Here is a 17290-nt window from a genome sequence, read left to right on the forward strand (position 1 = left end):
AAACAGCAACTGGCCATGGTGAGTGGTGTCTGTTTATGACTCATTTCTACCTGCCGTCAGGCGGGAAGGATTAGAGAGGGTGGAAGAGAGAGAGTCCAGTGCTAACAAGGGATGAATTGTGTGAGAATACAAGACAGCGCCATGTAGTTGTCAAGAAAACAAGGTAGTAGGGAAACATATTAGAGATGGGCCATTTAGTAGCTGATATTAGCTGTTGTTGGCCAGGCATGATTGACACGAGGCAGCTGCTGAAATGAAAGAGGACAAACAGGGATGGTCCAGATGCACAGTGAAGACAATCTAACCTTTTGGAAAAGTCTAATGATCAGAAATAATCCAGATGCTTTCATTCAAATTAAGCAGGCTCATAAATGGTGGTTCATCATGAATATATTTGCTCTCAAAGGATTTTATTCTCATAAAGAAGTCATACACAGGCTTTTAGGAGAAATATTGGAGTCTGGGGAAGAGCCCATGTTTTCACTTTCAACAAAATGTTCACTTGGACCCCTCTTTAAATGTCTTACTGTATCAACAACATAAAGTGATTATGGGAATTCTGAAAGTTTGCAGTTTACAGCCATGCATCCTTCTGAGAAACCAATGAAGCACAAAAAAATAACAGGCATTTTTATGCATGAGCAACAACATTGTAAGTAAAAGGGTAAAAATGTTTGTGAAACTCAAGTCTCTTACTCCACACCAGGGAGCTATATATTGACTTACATGCTATGAAAGGAAATACACCACTTAATGCATAATAAATATTAGGGACTGCCCTATTTTTGACCCAGCTGATTATTGTTTAGGATTGTTATTTTTGATCTGTTGATCTATACTGTGTATACATCACAAACCAATGTTACACAAATTTTACAATCCTAATATGAAAACCATATATGCATATTAAATTTCACTAATCATTGGGGGGGGGGGGGGGGACACCAGGTCATAATCTTGCACGCTGCAAATGCATGACTGTAACTGAAAGTGTGTTTGGCATTTGGGAAAACTAAGAAAATGATAACAAAACTGAACAACTTAAGAATGTATGTATAACTGAAAAGAAAAGAAATTGGATTACTTGTGTGGGCTCATGCAACAGGTCAGAAAGAAAAATAAATGAAGAAAAAAGTTTTCTATCTATCTATCTATCTATCTATCTATCTATCTATCTATCTATCAGTATCACAATTCTTTTTGTTGCAGTTCATTCTTATTGACAACACAGAGGACATCGCTGATTGGTCGGTTCCTCTCTACACAGCTGCATCGCACATCTACTTCCTTTCTCCCGGAGCAAAGATGGCGGAGTACGACCTCACCACCAAAATTGCCCACTTTTTAGACCGTCATCTCGTTTTTCCTCTGCTGGAGTTCCTGTCTGTCAAAGAGGTATGAAATATATTAAGAGAGGAATGCTTCGTTACAGTTTTTCGTTATTTTTAACCAACAGTTTATTGGTTTCGATCAATTTTAAAAGCCATGCACGCTGAGGAGTTAGCCACATTTTTGCCGCTATGTAAAAGTTAGCGTCACTTACCCGGAAATATACCCAACTTCACTCAAAAGAAAAGCGCGTCAATTTGCGATATAATGGAAAGTAATAGAGAGTTCAGAACGAAAAACCTGCGGACCAACGAGTACATCAGTGCATGCAGTAAAATCCAAACTAAGCTTCAATCAAATTTTGCGACAGGACGTTTTGTGGCAACATATCAGTTAATCTTGAGTTTAGTTGAGTCTACAATTTGAGACCGCACCGGAAGCTGTACCGTTGTTTGTGTTCAACTTTGCACTGCTTATCCCACATGCTCACGCCTTTACATGTTCAGATGAGTTTAGGAGCGTGTGTTTTATAAACCGGGAACAGCAGTTTGTACGTAGTTGTTGGGCGGTGCTTCTAGACAGACTACTATTCGGCATGTCAACGAAGTTGCCGCCCGGTGGGGATGTACGGGGCAACGAAACACACAAATGGGCTCTCATACGATGCTAACTGCAACGAGCTAAAGAAAAAGTGCTTAAATTGAAGATCAAACGCCTAATGTTGGAACAGTTATTCAGGCTAGAGTTCAGAAATTGTTCTTTATATCTTGAAAATACTTATTAACAAGATTCAAACGCTTATCACAAAAACTGGGGCCAGCAGAGTCCTGCCAGGAGCGTTAGCAAAACCCCTAGTGCCGGGTAGCCTCGAGGTTAATTTAGAAAGCTAACATCAGAGTACGGTACTTCTTCAGTTGTCTGAAATCTTTAATCTACGTGTAGCAGCTGCCAGCAGCATCCATTAGGTTTCCATAAGTTAGATTAAAAGTTGTTATAGATAAAAGTACAGTAGGCACAGTATGGTTTAACCATACAATAACCATTGTGCCTACTGTACTTATATTATTACATGCACAAAATAATTATTGGCTTTTGGAGGCCGTGGCATTTCACGTAACCTTTAGTAGTTCGGGAGTTGGGTATTAGGTCATTGTCAGGTTATAGAAAACATTAACTAAATTCATTATCCAGTGAACACGCTGTGCCTTGTAACAATTATTACATTGCAAACTAGAAAAGCACTCGGAGAGCGCATACCTCCGCCATGCCGTCTGTCTGTCTGTCTGTCCGTCTGTGTGTGTGTGTGTGTGTGTGTGTGTGTGTGTGTGTGTGTGTGTGTGTGTGTGTGTTTGTCTGTTAACAGCATAACTCAAAAAGGCATGGACGGATTTTCACCAAATTTTTACAGGATGTCCGGAAGAGTAAGAATCGATTAGATTTTGGAAGTAATCCGAATCACCGTCTGGATCCAGGAATTTTTTGAAGGTCGAAGGACAATTGAGAGATGGCCTGGCGGTGATTCGGATTACCTCCAAAATCTAATCGATTCTTACTCTTGCTCTTCCGGACATCCTGTAAAAATTTGGTGAAAATCTGTCCATGACTTTTTGAGTTATGCTGTAAACAGACACGCACACGGACAGACAGACAAACAAACTCTGGTGATTACATAACCTCCTGGCGGAGGTAATTATGTTGTAAAATATGGTCTCAAAGTTTTTAATGACTGTCAGTGTACATGCATACACTTTTTTTTATACTTTTCCCTTAATATTGACACATGTTCTTACCACATCATGAGTTTTCACACATCACAGCCATGACACCTTCAGTGTGTCTCAGGTGCTATATTGCAGTGGCACAACAGGACATCTAATTCATGCTGAGAGGAAAAGGAATGGCAAATATACTGCGCCTTTGCATTTATTCCTCTCCTAGCATCAATTAAAAATCTAAAAACTCATCTCTGTTCACCAAAGTGCCATATTCACCACCAAAATAATAATTTCATGCTTCAGAATGACTTGTATGTATAGTACCAGTGAAACATTTCATTGACTTTTATTTATTTCTGCTTTAATTAGACCTCATGAAGCTGATTGAGACAATGCCAAGAGTCGTCAAGGCAAAGGAGAGGCAACATAACTTGATTCCATGTGTGTTCTTTCATAGTTTTGATGTTATCTGTCCATCCATTTTCCATCCATCCATTCTGTATACCCGCTTTATCCTCACTAGGGTCACGGGGGGGGGGGGGGGTGCTGGAGCCTATCCCAGCTGACTCGGGCGAAGGCAGGGGACAACCTGGACAGGCCGCCAGTCTGTCGCAGGGCTTCATATACAGACAAACAATCACACTCACATTCACACCTATGGGCAATTTAGAGTAATCAATTAACCACAGCATATTTTTGGACTGTGGGAGGAAGCCGGAGTACCCGGAGAAAACCCACGCATGCACAGGGAGAACATGCAAACTCCATGCAGATCCCGGGCTCAGGCCGGGGGAAAAAAACGGGGATCTTCTCGCTGCAAGGCGAAAGTGCTAACCACTACCCACTGTGCAGCCCCCAGTCTTAATTTACAACGCAGAAAACAATTAAAACTAGAAAAGCACTCGGAGAGTGCAGACCTCCGCCAGGCCATGGCTCATTTGTACAGATGACCATTCGGAGTTTGTTTGTCTGTTTGTTTGTCTGTTTGTCTGTTAACAGCATAACCCAAAACGTAATGGACGGATTTAATGTAGTTTTAACAGTTTGTGCACAAAGCATAACATGCATGTACAGTGTAACAGCACAGTGTTTTGACGCACGCACATAACGGTAGCGTTGCGCGCGCGTGTGACGGTGACGGTACCGTACGCGTCGCCGCCGCTTCGTTGCGTCGGTTCCGACTCGCTGGGGCAGCCCGAACCAGCCGCGCGGCATTCGGCCGTCGCCCGGGATCTTTGTGCACAAAACATAACATTCATGTACAGTGTAATAGCAGTGTTTTGACGGCGGCGCCGCCGCACGCACGTAACGGTAGCGTTGCGCGCGCGCGCACGTGACGGTACCGTACGCGTCTTCGCCGCTTCGTTCCTGACGGCCATCTCTCGCGATTGTCCTTCGACCTTCAAAAAAATCCTGGATCCAGACGGTGATCCGGATCACCTCCAAAATCTAATCGATTGTTACTTTTGCTCTTCCGGACATCCTGTACAAATTTGGTGAAAATCCGTCCATGACTTTTTGAGTTATGCTGTTAACAGACAAACAGACACACACACACACACACACACACACACACACACACACACACACACACACACACACACACACACACACACACACACACACAGACAGACAAACTCCGGTGATTACATTACCTCCTGGCAGAGGTAACAAAATCTATCAGCCTTTGTAGTTTTGACTTTGTAGTCAAAACTTCCTGGTTAGATAGTAATGAACATAAACATTCCCTCTGCTCTTGCTTCTTGTATTTGCTTTGTTTTTAGATCTACAATGAGCAGGAGCTCCTTCATGGAAAATTGGACCTTCTCAGTGACACAAACATGGTGGACTTCGCCATGGATGTGTACAGAAGCCTCTACTCTGAGAAGGAGATTCCCCATAGTAAGTAATGGCTTTGGGTGAATACACAAAGCTCGTTCTGATTTCTCCAGAGCTAGCACACACAAAACCATTCATATATTAATATTTCTTGATAGACATCATAAAGACCTACTGTGCTACATCACACTTAGTCCATTCAGAATTGATTTTGCAGTAAACTTTGTTTTACAGCATTTTCACTACTGGGGCACAGACCATGTACATGTGGGTTTATGGTGTTGCTGTAGCTAATGGCTTCCTTTATCCTCCCTGTGTCAGCTCTGAGGGAGAAGAGGACAGAGGTCGTGGCCCAGCTAAAGCAGCTCCAGTCTGAGACCGAACCCATTGTGAAAATGTTTGAGGACCCAGAGACAACAAGGCAGATGCAGTCTACCAGGTAAAGCCTCTCATTTTCTAATTACAATTCTTATCTTTCCTCCTTATTTAATCATTATCCTAAAACTGATTTAATGCAAGACATGATGTGCCTTTAGTGAGGTTGTGAAATTTATAGCTGATCCTACTGCCATGATTTGAATATTAGTAAAACCTGTTATTTGAAACAGTAGATGGCACAGCAGCATTACAAAGGATTTTGTAGAGTCCATGGAGCTGCACTTTGAATAAAAAAAAATGTATTTAACCTTTTCAGAGCTTTTTGCTGAGCGAAGTAGGCAAAAACGCAAAAGTTATAAAAAGACAGCCGCTTGATGTTGTGGTTAACTTTATTAAGGCTGTTTTGTCGTCTACAGGGATTAAAATAGTTTGGTCATATTCAGTATTTATCCTTTCCTTTGACTCTTGGCGAGGGAGGGTACATTTAATCAAAACCATTTTCCATTTTTATCTCTTTTCAGTTCGTGCATGGCTTGCAAACATTTGTTTATTTAAGCCAGAGATTAGTACGAACTGTTAGGTGAGATATGAAGCCTGATTAAAGAGCTTCTCTACATAATTGTTAGTTTGCTGTCAGCATGTAAATCCTCATTTTAGACAGGGAATCTTGTGTCTATGTTAAGTTATGCATATTTTTTTTCTTCATACTACTAGATGTGTAAAACAATAGAAAATCAACTGGAGTCACTGAGGTATTGTCTCTCAAGCCAAAGGACATGCAACAGTTTTACTACCATTATAGTCTAAATCATGCTTTGTACTGCTGCTTTTTTTTTAACATAATGTCTGTATTAGTGGATCATGCAGTGCTGGAAATTAGCATTTCATCATTTCAATATTCGGATACCAAAATTAATATCTGGATACCGCCGTAGCGAATGAATATTTGGGTCCAGCCCTAGTTTTTACCATATCTGTAGACAATCTTGTCACTTTCAGCCACACTTTGTGGATTGTGATCACTGTTTCCTGTGATTTATGTTTTCATTTGTGTCGACTTGTTAAAGCAATAAAGCCTCCTTTTGGGATTTGTCAGTCAGCATGCTGCTGATGACTTCATGACTTGTTAATCATGGACTGTCATCTAAACCTGAGAAGAAGTGAAAAACAAACTATTAGATATTTTGTATTACTTCTAAGACATTGCTCAAATAATTATCCTGTGAGAGAATGTACATGTGCAGTGGCTTGTGGCTGTGATAAATTTCCAGGATCAGTGTTCCTGCAATGCACAGCAGGCTGACATTCCACACTACAGGGAAGTCACCCAGGAGCTTATAGAAACCATCCATTTTTAACCTCCAAGCAGAGGCAACCTGTCTTGAAGCAGTGAAGAATCCTGCCTCAGCCTAAATTAAGTTCATTTAGCACACATTACATATATGCCAGCAAATGCACTCTCATTCATTCCCATTGTAAAAGTGAACTTATCCCAGGAACACACATAGTTTCACTGTGGTGACCACACAAATAGATTTTATGTCACAGGCAAGTTGTAAAATGTGTTTGAGACACAACCGTGTAGAAGAGCCAGTGCATTCCTTTATTTTGAGAAACCCATAGAGACAGAGATGCTGTGCTGAGAAATCAGTATTCACTGTATTCACCAGATGTCATTTGTTAGACATGGCTAACATTGATTTATAGTGGCCAAACCAAATGTAATAAACAGCCCATCACACTGTTTGAAAAGTGAAATCGTCTTCATTTGTGTATGATTCTTGATTTAGACCAGAAGTGGAAAAATATACCTGAATTAGCTATAAATGCCAGCGTGTCAGCCAAACAGCAGCTCAATTTAAATGGCCTCTAACTACAGGAACTTTCTTGCTTTTTTTCAGAGATGGACGAATGCTCTTCGACTATTTGGCAGAAAAACATAACGTAAGTTGGCCTGATTTGCTGACATCTCACTTCTTCACTGCATTTCCCATGGCTCTTGTGTGAACCCATGGTTGTTTTAGGGAGAAAGTGGGAGGGACCGGCCGAGCAGGGAAATACAGAATTACTTCCCAAAACCCTTAACTCATTTTCGGTGTTTGTATGGCTTGCACAAATTCTGTGGACATTTACATTCTGTGGTGAATTGTTAAGAATAAATGGAGTAGCTCGGGACTCGTGGATTGAGCCGCAAGAATGCCGGAGGTTCTATATTTACCGTGATGTTTGGCTTCTTACCCTCCCCTCCATCGGTCTCCTCCCACTCCGGTATCCTGCTGACCTGCATGCTGTCCTCAGTGTACCTCCACGCAGTCCAAGCCCAGGGCCCCTCCGCATGGTGTGGGAAAGGCTTAGGCGGCCCAACGTGCCCACTGGCTGTCACGGTTGTACTGAATCTTGGTCAATAGCTCTATGTCAGTGCACACTGCTCTGAGATAATGGACGTCAGGAAGGACAGTTAAATATAGGAGGACAAGTGGGCTTGAAATGATAGCCCTATATATACATTTTATATATATATATATATATATATATATATATATATACACGTAGGTATGTATTTCTAAATCACTTCAGATGACCACATCTTGGCAGATTTGTTACAAAAGTTAAATATTCCCTTTCCATTCATGGCAAAATTCCGCCGATATAATATAGCAGTGTTTATTCTACATTCATTTAGCAGTGGTGAGCCACCACAGCAGGGAAGTTATGTTACTGCTACGAATAAATAATAAATTCAGATTAGATTTGCGAAAGAGGTTGTTTTTTCCTGATGATTTAAAATACAATTCTGAAACACTGATAGGACACAAAACCAGAATTTCCATAAGGACCACAGCTGCATAAAATTACTGCACAAGCACAATGTTAGAACTGAAAATATGGTCAAGTATTGTTTGACTTGGTCTGACAATGATTCCCATTTTCTTTGTTTGTGATATTGATACTTTCGTACTGTATTTCTCTTGAAGTTTCGTCAGGAGTACTTAGACACACTGTACAGATATGCCAAGTTCCAGTACGAGTGTGGAAACTACTCTGGGGCTGCAGAATACCTCTACTTCTTCCGTGTCTTGGTAAGCTTTCAACTTTTTTTTTTTTTACACATTTAATGCAGTCGCAATTCCGTTTATACCGACACATATACTTTCTTGTAACGGGACCACTCACCTCCCTTAAGAGTGTGTGAGTAGTATTTTACTATCCTCATTTATATACTAGCTTAAGGCATTTCTCAGACATGTTAAAATTGAACATTACATTATGTTTGCCAGATTGCTGTAATTCCTCAAAAGGTTTGTGCTTGCATTGGAGGGAAAAGAACACTTAGAAGTAATTGAATGTGAAAAGCTTACGTCATTGCCTATTCAATTCCTTGCACGTCTTCTGTATTAGGAGGAGACTGCTGCTCTCGGACTTGAATAGGATCTTTTACTGGGCCAAGTGATCAGTAGCGGACTGCATAATCTGTCTGTAGTCTTCTCACGAGGCGGGCCTCAGTAGATAGCTTATTGATTTGAGTGCTGTGGCCAGAGAGTCCCTCGTCACGACTTCTGAGCTTATGTTTTTAAGTTTTGCAAGGCATCTCTTAGTTAGCATCAGGAGGTTTATTTTTTTAACCATGTGGTCAAGGTGTTTCTGAAAGAGTGAATGTTGTAGATGAGGGGTTTCCAAATGAACTGTACATTATTAGTAGCTTCTTTCTTCAGACTCTTCCTGTCCTTCACTTGAAAAGATGAGCTGGAGGACAAGGACAAATTTATGCAATGCAAAGATTTTGATGAAGTAGATTTTATGTGAATGTTTTAAAATCAGGTAATACCAGTCTGTCTGCCAGAGGATGAAAATTGCAGTTCACAGAGAGCGCTGGCAGTCTTTAGTAGACATGCACACTCCATATTTCCTCTATAAACAAAAAGGCTTGTGTGCCTGGTTTCTTGCATTTGTAGATTATCTTTTTGCCCTCAGAAATGAGTGAAAGATGAATGAGTTAGAGAATGGCCTTGATGCAAGTCACCTACAGCAACTGCTGTCTCTGAAGAGGCCTAAAGCTTTCAACAGCATGCCAGACACTAAATTTGAATTAATGAGATGGTGATACTGTGAGGAGAGTTGAGTCAGTGACTGTGGATCTCAATGAGAGTGAATAAAAGGAAACACAAAAGCAGGAACAACAAAGTGTGGCATCTATTAATTTTATAATCTTTAGTAACTACTAGTATCTTCAGAAAATGGTGGCAGAACTGAGTATCTTGAATCATGGGTGATCCTAATTTTTTGCCATATGATCGGCTTTTCAGCGGACTTCTAAAGATGACGCCATACAGAGTGCTGTTTAAGTATTTTATTTTGAAAGTCTCATTTTGTCTCATGTTTCATTACCTCCTCAATAAGCTGCCTCTGCATTGTGATGCTTGTCCCATGGATGGACTCCAAATTCCTCTCCCTGGGCTGCAATCGGTGAGATTTGCTACAAGTTAGTCTGACTCATCAAATGTAGGATGCAGGTTAAAGCCACTGGTTCATTTGAGTCTGCTTTGTCCTTCTGCTGTTGTCTGTGTGTTACCATTTTATTTATGATGGGAAACAACGACAACAACTTACAATAATTTCATTTTGTGTGTTCAGTTAACAAAAAATATATAATACATTCTTACAGGAATTTTTTTTTCTTTTTTTCTCTCTCTCCTTCATCCTCCCCTCCTCACAAAAAGAAAAAAAAGATGAAAAAGAAAACAACAAACAAACCCCCCCAAAATACACACACACACACACACACAAAATAACAGTTTTTACAAGTTCTGTAACCAAAAAAGGCATAGGCATAAGCTGAGGCTTATTTTGCCTATCCTGTACAATCCATATAATCACCCAGCATATCAGTAATACAAGACATAAAAAACAAAAAGAAATACAAAACAAGATTTTGCTCTAAATTAGTCTTCTTAGTCGTCTAACATATCAGTCATTTTACATTATACTCCTTTTTTATTTTGCCTTTCAGGGCTTTTTTGAAACTCAACAGAGAATTACACACTTTCAACTCATCACTCAGTCCATTCCATAATATAACCCCCAAATATGAGACACATCTGTGTCTACATGGAAATATTAATTCCGAATTACGGTTTACATGGACCGCATGTTTTTTTCCCCTTACTTAATTCCGCTGTAATGCTTGGGCGTTGGAAAGGATTCTGATTAAACGGAGTGGACGTGACGTGTCCCTGTTTACCAAAAGACAACAAACTCCATTTGCTACGGCATTTCTTTTCCCCAACAACGGTGAGGAACAACTAAGAAGCACGCTTTTCTTTTTTTGTTTAAAGTTATTTTTTTGGCTTTATTTGATAGTTGAATTGAGAGACTGACAGGAAACGGGGGAGAAGAGTAGGGGGACAACATGCAGCAAAAGGCCGCAAGCAGAAATTGAACCTGGGCCACTGCGTCAAGGACCAGCCCCTGTACATGGTTCACCCACTTAACCGATTGAGCTATACAGGCAGACTTGATTTTGGTTTTTATTGTCGTTTTGAAACAGCAACTCGACAAAGGTCGCAGAATGTGTACGTCGCTACGTCATCGCTACATGAGGAGCCAAGCACGCACAGAATGACGCTACGTCGTCGCTACGTGAGGAGCCAAGCATGTGGAGAATGACCAGAATTAACTGAAGATGAATTAACTGTATACATGAATCGAACATACACAGGAATTAGTTTTTTCGGAATTAACATCGAAATAAACCAGGTAGTTCATTCGGAATGAAATTTATTTGGAATGAATTTTTAAATTCGGAATTAAGTGTTTACAAGGAGATTTTCAAGCGGAATTAACTTTAATTCCTAATGAAAGAACAGGTCCCATGTAAACCCACTGAATGACTGTGATTGGTTTCAACAAATGCAAGCAAGAGCCCCTCAGGTTTCAACAAATGCAAGCAAGAGCCCCTCAAGCCAGAGCGTTTTTTTCTCCTATAGCAGAATTCTGGTGTGGTGCAACCAGACCACTATTTTCTACAGATTGGGCAGAATGTTCTGGCTGTAGCTGCAGAGCAGAACAAGCATGTCTTCAAGTCATAGACTGAACATAGAGTTGGACGAACCCTTTGAGATGTCAGTTATAGGTTTCCTAAAGAGCAGATTCTTGAAGCTCAGTATTGTGGCACCGGCCCTCGCCATCTTGGCAATGCCTTATTCCTTCTATAACTTGACTATTCCAAAAAAATTACAAAGAGGTGGAGCTGAGGCTGGATACAGAAATGTCTCTGGGCTATTAACTGTCCTATGATGGCACCAACTGTTTCTCAAAGTGGCCACATCCTTAGTTATGCAAAGCTTTAAACTTTAATGCAGTTGAGGAAGGTGAGATGTATAATCATTGACACCCCCCCCATGCAATTTTCATGAATGGGAAAATGAGCTAAATTTGTGCTGTATCATTGGACATTTTTTCATAGCACTTTATTGAGATTGACTCACTGTTGGAACCAATCTCAAGTGGCCATTTGAGGAACTGCAGTTTTTGAAACTTCTGCATTGGCTTCATGTTTCAGACTTGGAAATTTCTGTTTAGACAAATTATGTCCTTCATGGATTTGTCTCGCTGGATCATGTGGCATTTTTTTGGATGTAAAGTTTCCCTAGTCATCAGTCCAAGCCAGGGCTCCAGACTAACTTTTTCTCCGAGGAGCACAGTGGCCCCTAACTTAAAATTTTAGGAGTGCAAGCAGAAAATTTAGGGGTGCATACTGAAATCGTCTTGCAAAGTAAATATTCACATTTCCTCTCATTTTTACTGTATTGCTGATAAATATTTGAACAGTAAATGCAGAAAATATGTTTTCAGTTCACATTTCATTGTGCAGCAGTTGACACAACATAAGAAAAGCACTCAGAGTGCAGTACTCCGCCAAGGCTGCTCAGTTGACGTATAATTTCCGACAGATTAAAGCTTTAATAAAAAATGACCTTGTGCTGAGCACAGGCATGTGCACATTATGTATTTTTACCGAATCATGTGTAAATTACCCTTGTAAAGGTCTGTTGATCAATTGTGGCAAGCCTTTGTTTTGCTAGTGTTAAAATCACCATTCCCTCCAGGCTTTTATTTTGAAGGCTTATTTTAATGGTACGGGCTTTTATTTTGTCACCGTTCCAGTGGCACAGGGAGTATTTATCTAAGAGGCGGTTTCTTGATGTGACGACGACGCTGCGGAAAAGTCTGAAAATTCACATAAAGATGAAGGAAAATTGTTCCACACTGTTGCTGTCTAGCAAAGCAGGGTTTCCTCTACATGTAATTGATTGTGGCGCACCACCACGGCAAAATAAATGCCGCCACACCTTCAGAATAATGTTTTTTTTTTACCTTGCTTTTATGTTGTTTTATGTTTATATTAATGACGATTATTGTATTAAATGTGATGTCGGTACAAAACGTGGTGTTTTTCGTGAAATGTGAAGCTACGCTGCAAATACCCTACCCTTATTTTGAATTATTTTGAAAAACCATCACCGGAACACCGGAGTCACTGCCTGGCACCTGGCTGCAGTGTTGCCAACTTAGCGACTTTCTCGCTAAATCTAGCGACTTTTCAAAGCTCCTAGCAACTTTTTTTTGTCAAAAGCGACTAGCGACAAATCTAGCGACTTTTTCTGCCGTTTTGGAGACTCTGATAGGAAAACTCAGCTCATTCTGCAGTTACTGTTTTCAACAAGCAGCAGGTGCTGCTGTGAGCTTCTCCCCCTCCCAGAGCACAGGCTGTCAGTCCAGTAACCCTGCAGGGGGAGGGGGAGACCTACATCACTCCGCGGCCAGACGGCAGATGAATCGCGCATGCGCAAAGTCACTACAGATCCCATCCAGACTTACGGAGCCATATAAACGAAAATGTTTCTTCACTGTCATGCCAAAATAAACCACAGCATTTAGCCTCTAGTGAAAAAACATATTTTGGGTGTTTTATACTCACTTTTTGGTCTCTTCCACAACGTTATTCCTCTCTCCTACAACGTTGATTACAATTACATGCAAAGTGGGAAATATGCGCCTTCTAGCGACTTTTAGGACAGCCAATAGCGACTTTCCTTACTGAGGAGTTGGCAGCAGTGCCTGCCTGTCTAACTGCTGCGCGAAATGCGAAGAGAGTAGAGACAACAGTCCGACGTGGAGGGAGAGAAAAGGGTGAAAGAAAGGTACCTAAACTAGGTTGTATTTGATACAGTTTTTTTCAAACCAATGAAAACGAAATATAGATGGATTAGGCTGCAGAAAAAATCCTGAGTCGTTATGTGTTATTCAGGAGACAGAAGGGCACAGTTGTATATAGTTTTGCTACAGCCTTTTACTTTTTGCCTCTTTGTTTACTGTTGTTGCCACAGCACTAGGATAAAGCAAAGGCACAAGCTCTGTGGCACTGGCAGATTGACGCCTCTTCTAGATGCTGCTTTAATTTGTCGTTGTGTTTGTTGTTACTGCAAGATAGTCTTTTCAGTTACTATTTTCAATTAATGTACTGGAAACCTGATAATAAATAATGTATTTAGAAAAACATTCAGTTTGAAATAGTCATAATTTCACATTTCAAAATTTGTCGTCGTCGTCACCCCCCCGTCTTCCACTTGGGCCGACCTCCCCCACAGTTTAAAAAAATCCTGGAGGAAACCCTGCAAAGGATGTGTATAAACTTAGAAGCACCTAGCTGGAATGGAGACCAGCTCTTACGGTGTTTCCTGAAGAAAGGAGTGAAGGACAGAAAGGTGAATTTGTGTTCAAAATAAGGCTGAACATAAATAAAGGCTTTGTGAAACAGGTTCACCGTCATTCGCCCCCCACTCTGACACACATTGGCCCGCCGCCTTCTTCCTTGGTGTTCGTCTCCTTTCTTCTTCTTTTGGAGTTAATGTCAGTTGGCAAACCAGCTCATTTGCGCAGTACTGTCAGCTACTAGGCTGAAGTGTGGAGTAGAAATTTGCCAGCAACAAAAAATATTCAATAATAATTTTTTAAAATCTGCAAATTTACTGGTCGCGAGTAGATGAAAAATTTACTCGCACTGTCTGAAATTTTAGTTGCAAAATGCGACCATTTAGTCCCCATGGAGCCCTGGTCCAAGCAAAAATATCTCTGCTCTAAGCCTGTACTGTTGCTGTTCTTCCTCCACAGTATTTAGTAGAATTTTTTTTGGCACTTTGCGTTGACTTCATTTTTCAGCCCCTGATGTTCCTGCTTGAATAAGATCTATCAATGAGATAGCTGATGGTGGTCGCCAGCTTCAGTCCTCTTTGGTAGAGTGGAAGTCCGTCAGCAGGACAAAAGATTGACTGGAGAGACAGCTCGATGATGTAGCGCTGCAACAGCGATCTGGCACCTTTCTTTGTAAACAGACAGCAGCACGATAGACAAAGAGTTGCGATGACTGTACCACTTCTGTTCACAATTTTCAGAATAATATTAGAAACAGGATGCAGAGATTCGTCAACTGGGCCTTTAGCCTTTAATTGAAATGACAGACTTTGTATCCAGGTACCCATTTGCACAACTAATCACGAGTTCCACCAAATCTGTGGCAAAAAATTGTGATTTAAATTGTTTACCATGATTCTAAATAAAGTTCAATATATGATCTGATTTGCTCAGTTTTCCCACCCCCTTATAGAAACAAACTAACACAGTCAGAGGGCTGTAATGTAATATGAAACTGCTGAATGGTGTGACCTGCACAGTGACGATGAGACTTATGTCCAGTGCGATTTGTGGTGGCGTAACTTACCGCCTCCTCTGAGATGATATGAAGGGCATTTTCAAGCTTGTAGCAAATCCTCTGTTGACTTGGATAACTCCTCCATTTGGAATAAGTCCAAATTTCCACCAGAAATTTATTTCTATTGTGACTTCTTTATTGTTATCTTACATCAAGTGTTTGTAAGTTTAACTCAACTGAATAGCCTGTAATGACCAGTGGAACCAGCCTGCATAGTCGGTGGTTTCCAAGTGTCACTCACTTGTCCTCTAGCTTTTGTTTGTCTTTGGTTCAGCATTTAACTTTGTGGTAAAGTTGTCCATGCCAAAGCCAGCCCTGGAAGAATGGGCAAGAATAAGATCAACATTTTGTCTATTCATTAGAATGAAAAACAGTAAGACCATCTTTTGTTCCTATTCTAATTGGCATTTGATACTGCACTGTCTTGCCTCTTGTCTTTCGGATGTCACTGACTCTGGGTAGCCATAAACATTCATCATGCTGCAGTGTCCCCTCTTGAAAAACTTGGCAGCGACTTTGAGCAATGATGAACCCTTTTCCCTACAAACAACCCTCTTAACGCAAAGCAGTTGGGCACTTCATTTGATGGTATTTTAGGGATCTGCTCAAATCAGGAGGAGGAAAAGACACATCCGAGACAAGATGACAAGTAATTCGTCCAAGTTTTCTGCATCCACTCCATCTGAAAAAGAAGTATTAAAGGAAAGCTTTCAAAAGCTTGCAAAGGATATGTCCCAGTGTTCCAAAAACTGATGTTTACGGCTTTGCAACTCAGTCTAAATAGACCAGAATTGCTCTAAGTGAGGTATGTTGTTCGAAGTCCAGCAGAGAGTTTCTTTTTTCTTTTTACCCCTCAAACTGTTAGAGCCCTCATTTTAAGTCCCAGCCAGATCAGCCTCTGTAACTAGATATCTGTTGCTTACTATTGACAATGCAAAAGGCTTTTTAGAAGAGGGAAAGGTAGAAATGGATTTCATTAGTGTTTCTGTGGACCTCCCATCCTCACAGGCCCCTTGTCTGTTTCTCCCTCCCCCGTATGTGAGAGGTGAGGCTCCATAAAGTCATTTAACGTGGGAAACCCAGTCAATTAAACGAAGGAAGCCAGCCTTGCAAAATCCATGCCTCAGGTCTTGTTACAGTGTGGCCTAGCCCGAAAAGAGCAACTTATTCATATCATCACTTAATGCAGGGATTGAATGTTAAGAATAAAGATTGAGTATCCCGACGGATCCCCAGCACAGTAAATTTATTGTTGCTGGTCAGTCAGCGAAAATGTGCCCATTTCACAAACCAATGGAAATTTAAGGTAACTGCTGGAAAAACCCAGGTATTGAAACTTTTCTAGCGTGGCCACTAGTGAAAGCCAGACTGTGTGTGTGTATGTGTGTAGAAAGCTGCCATAATGACCTGGAGGTCAGCCAAACGTGGCAGGCAGGGATTTCCAAGAGAGAAAAAAATAGCAAACAAAACACTTCAACAGATGAAACGCTGAACTTTATACCTGCAGTGTAGCCAGTTTCTTCTCTGAGTTACAATACTGAGCTGTCTTAGGACTTCTGTACTTAAAAAAAATCATTCATTATAGATGTCAGTCTTGCTTTGTGATCAAAGGCTTTGCTGCTCTGACTGGATGGATGGACACACTGTCTTACTGTTTGCTCCTTTGGGGGAATACCACAAGAGATTTTTCAAATATTTTGCCATTACCTGCCATTGTCTCATATTACAGCAGTTTGTTAAAATGTTAGCACACTATAGCAGGTCTTTGCTAAGCAAAAAAGAAACTGTTTATATTGGAAAAATCTTACCAATTTGTGGGGTTCCTGTGGAAACCTGTTCTTTATTTAGTGTTTCCTTTACTTGTACATCTGTCATGTCTCACTCGCCTTTAGCGGCTGTCCAATGTTGTATATAGGTGTGCGGTTAGCATCTAGGTTTCTCTGGATGCTCAGCAGACACCCACCCTGACTTCCTGCTTGACTCATGTCACTGTGTCTGGTGTTGGGTGTTATCAAGAACTACTGTGGTGCAGAGTTTCCCATGAGTCCTAGGGTGTTGTCCAATGTCCACTACAGAGTGATTGTATGGCTGAAGTTCAGAGGCATTCTCAACCTGTGTTTCATTACCTGATTCTTCTGTTTGTTTTAGCCTGTTCTGGAAATCAGACACAGTAGCCTGCAACATATTTGAGAGTAATTATCCTCACAATGATGTGACTTGTTAGTGTCAGTTCATATTTCAAACTAATTATCTTGTGATA

The 17290-nt window shown here is 40.8% G+C and overlaps 1 protein-coding gene across 2 annotated transcripts in view; it reads left to right on the top strand.

Annotated features, from left to right (window-relative positions):
* The first annotated feature begins 1257 nt into the window (after positions 1–1257).
* eif3ea (eukaryotic translation initiation factor 3, subunit E, a) overlaps positions 1258–17290 on the top strand; it is a 53221-nt gene continuing 37188 nt past the window's right edge. Inside the window, exons 1-6 of one of the 2 annotated variants that reach the window (XM_022216305.2) lie at positions 1258–1395; positions 4829–4946; positions 5205–5322; positions 7163–7205; positions 8237–8341; positions 9660–9725. In XM_022216305.2, coding sequence (XP_022071997.1) covers positions 1306–1395; positions 4829–4946; positions 5205–5322; positions 7163–7205; positions 8237–8341; positions 9660–9725 — 540 coding nt within the window. In that variant the 5' untranslated portion in view covers positions 1258–1305. The remainder of the gene's footprint in view (positions 1396–4828; positions 4947–5204; positions 5323–7162; positions 7206–8236; positions 8342–9659; positions 9726–17290) is intronic. The other variant, XM_022216306.2, reaches the window with a different exon arrangement.

The sequence above is a fragment of the Acanthochromis polyacanthus genome, chromosome 12 (genome assembly GCF_021347895.1).
Source record: "Acanthochromis polyacanthus isolate Apoly-LR-REF ecotype Palm Island chromosome 12, KAUST_Apoly_ChrSc, whole genome shotgun sequence".
NCBI classification, from domain to species: domain Eukaryota; kingdom Metazoa; phylum Chordata; class Actinopteri; family Pomacentridae; genus Acanthochromis; species Acanthochromis polyacanthus.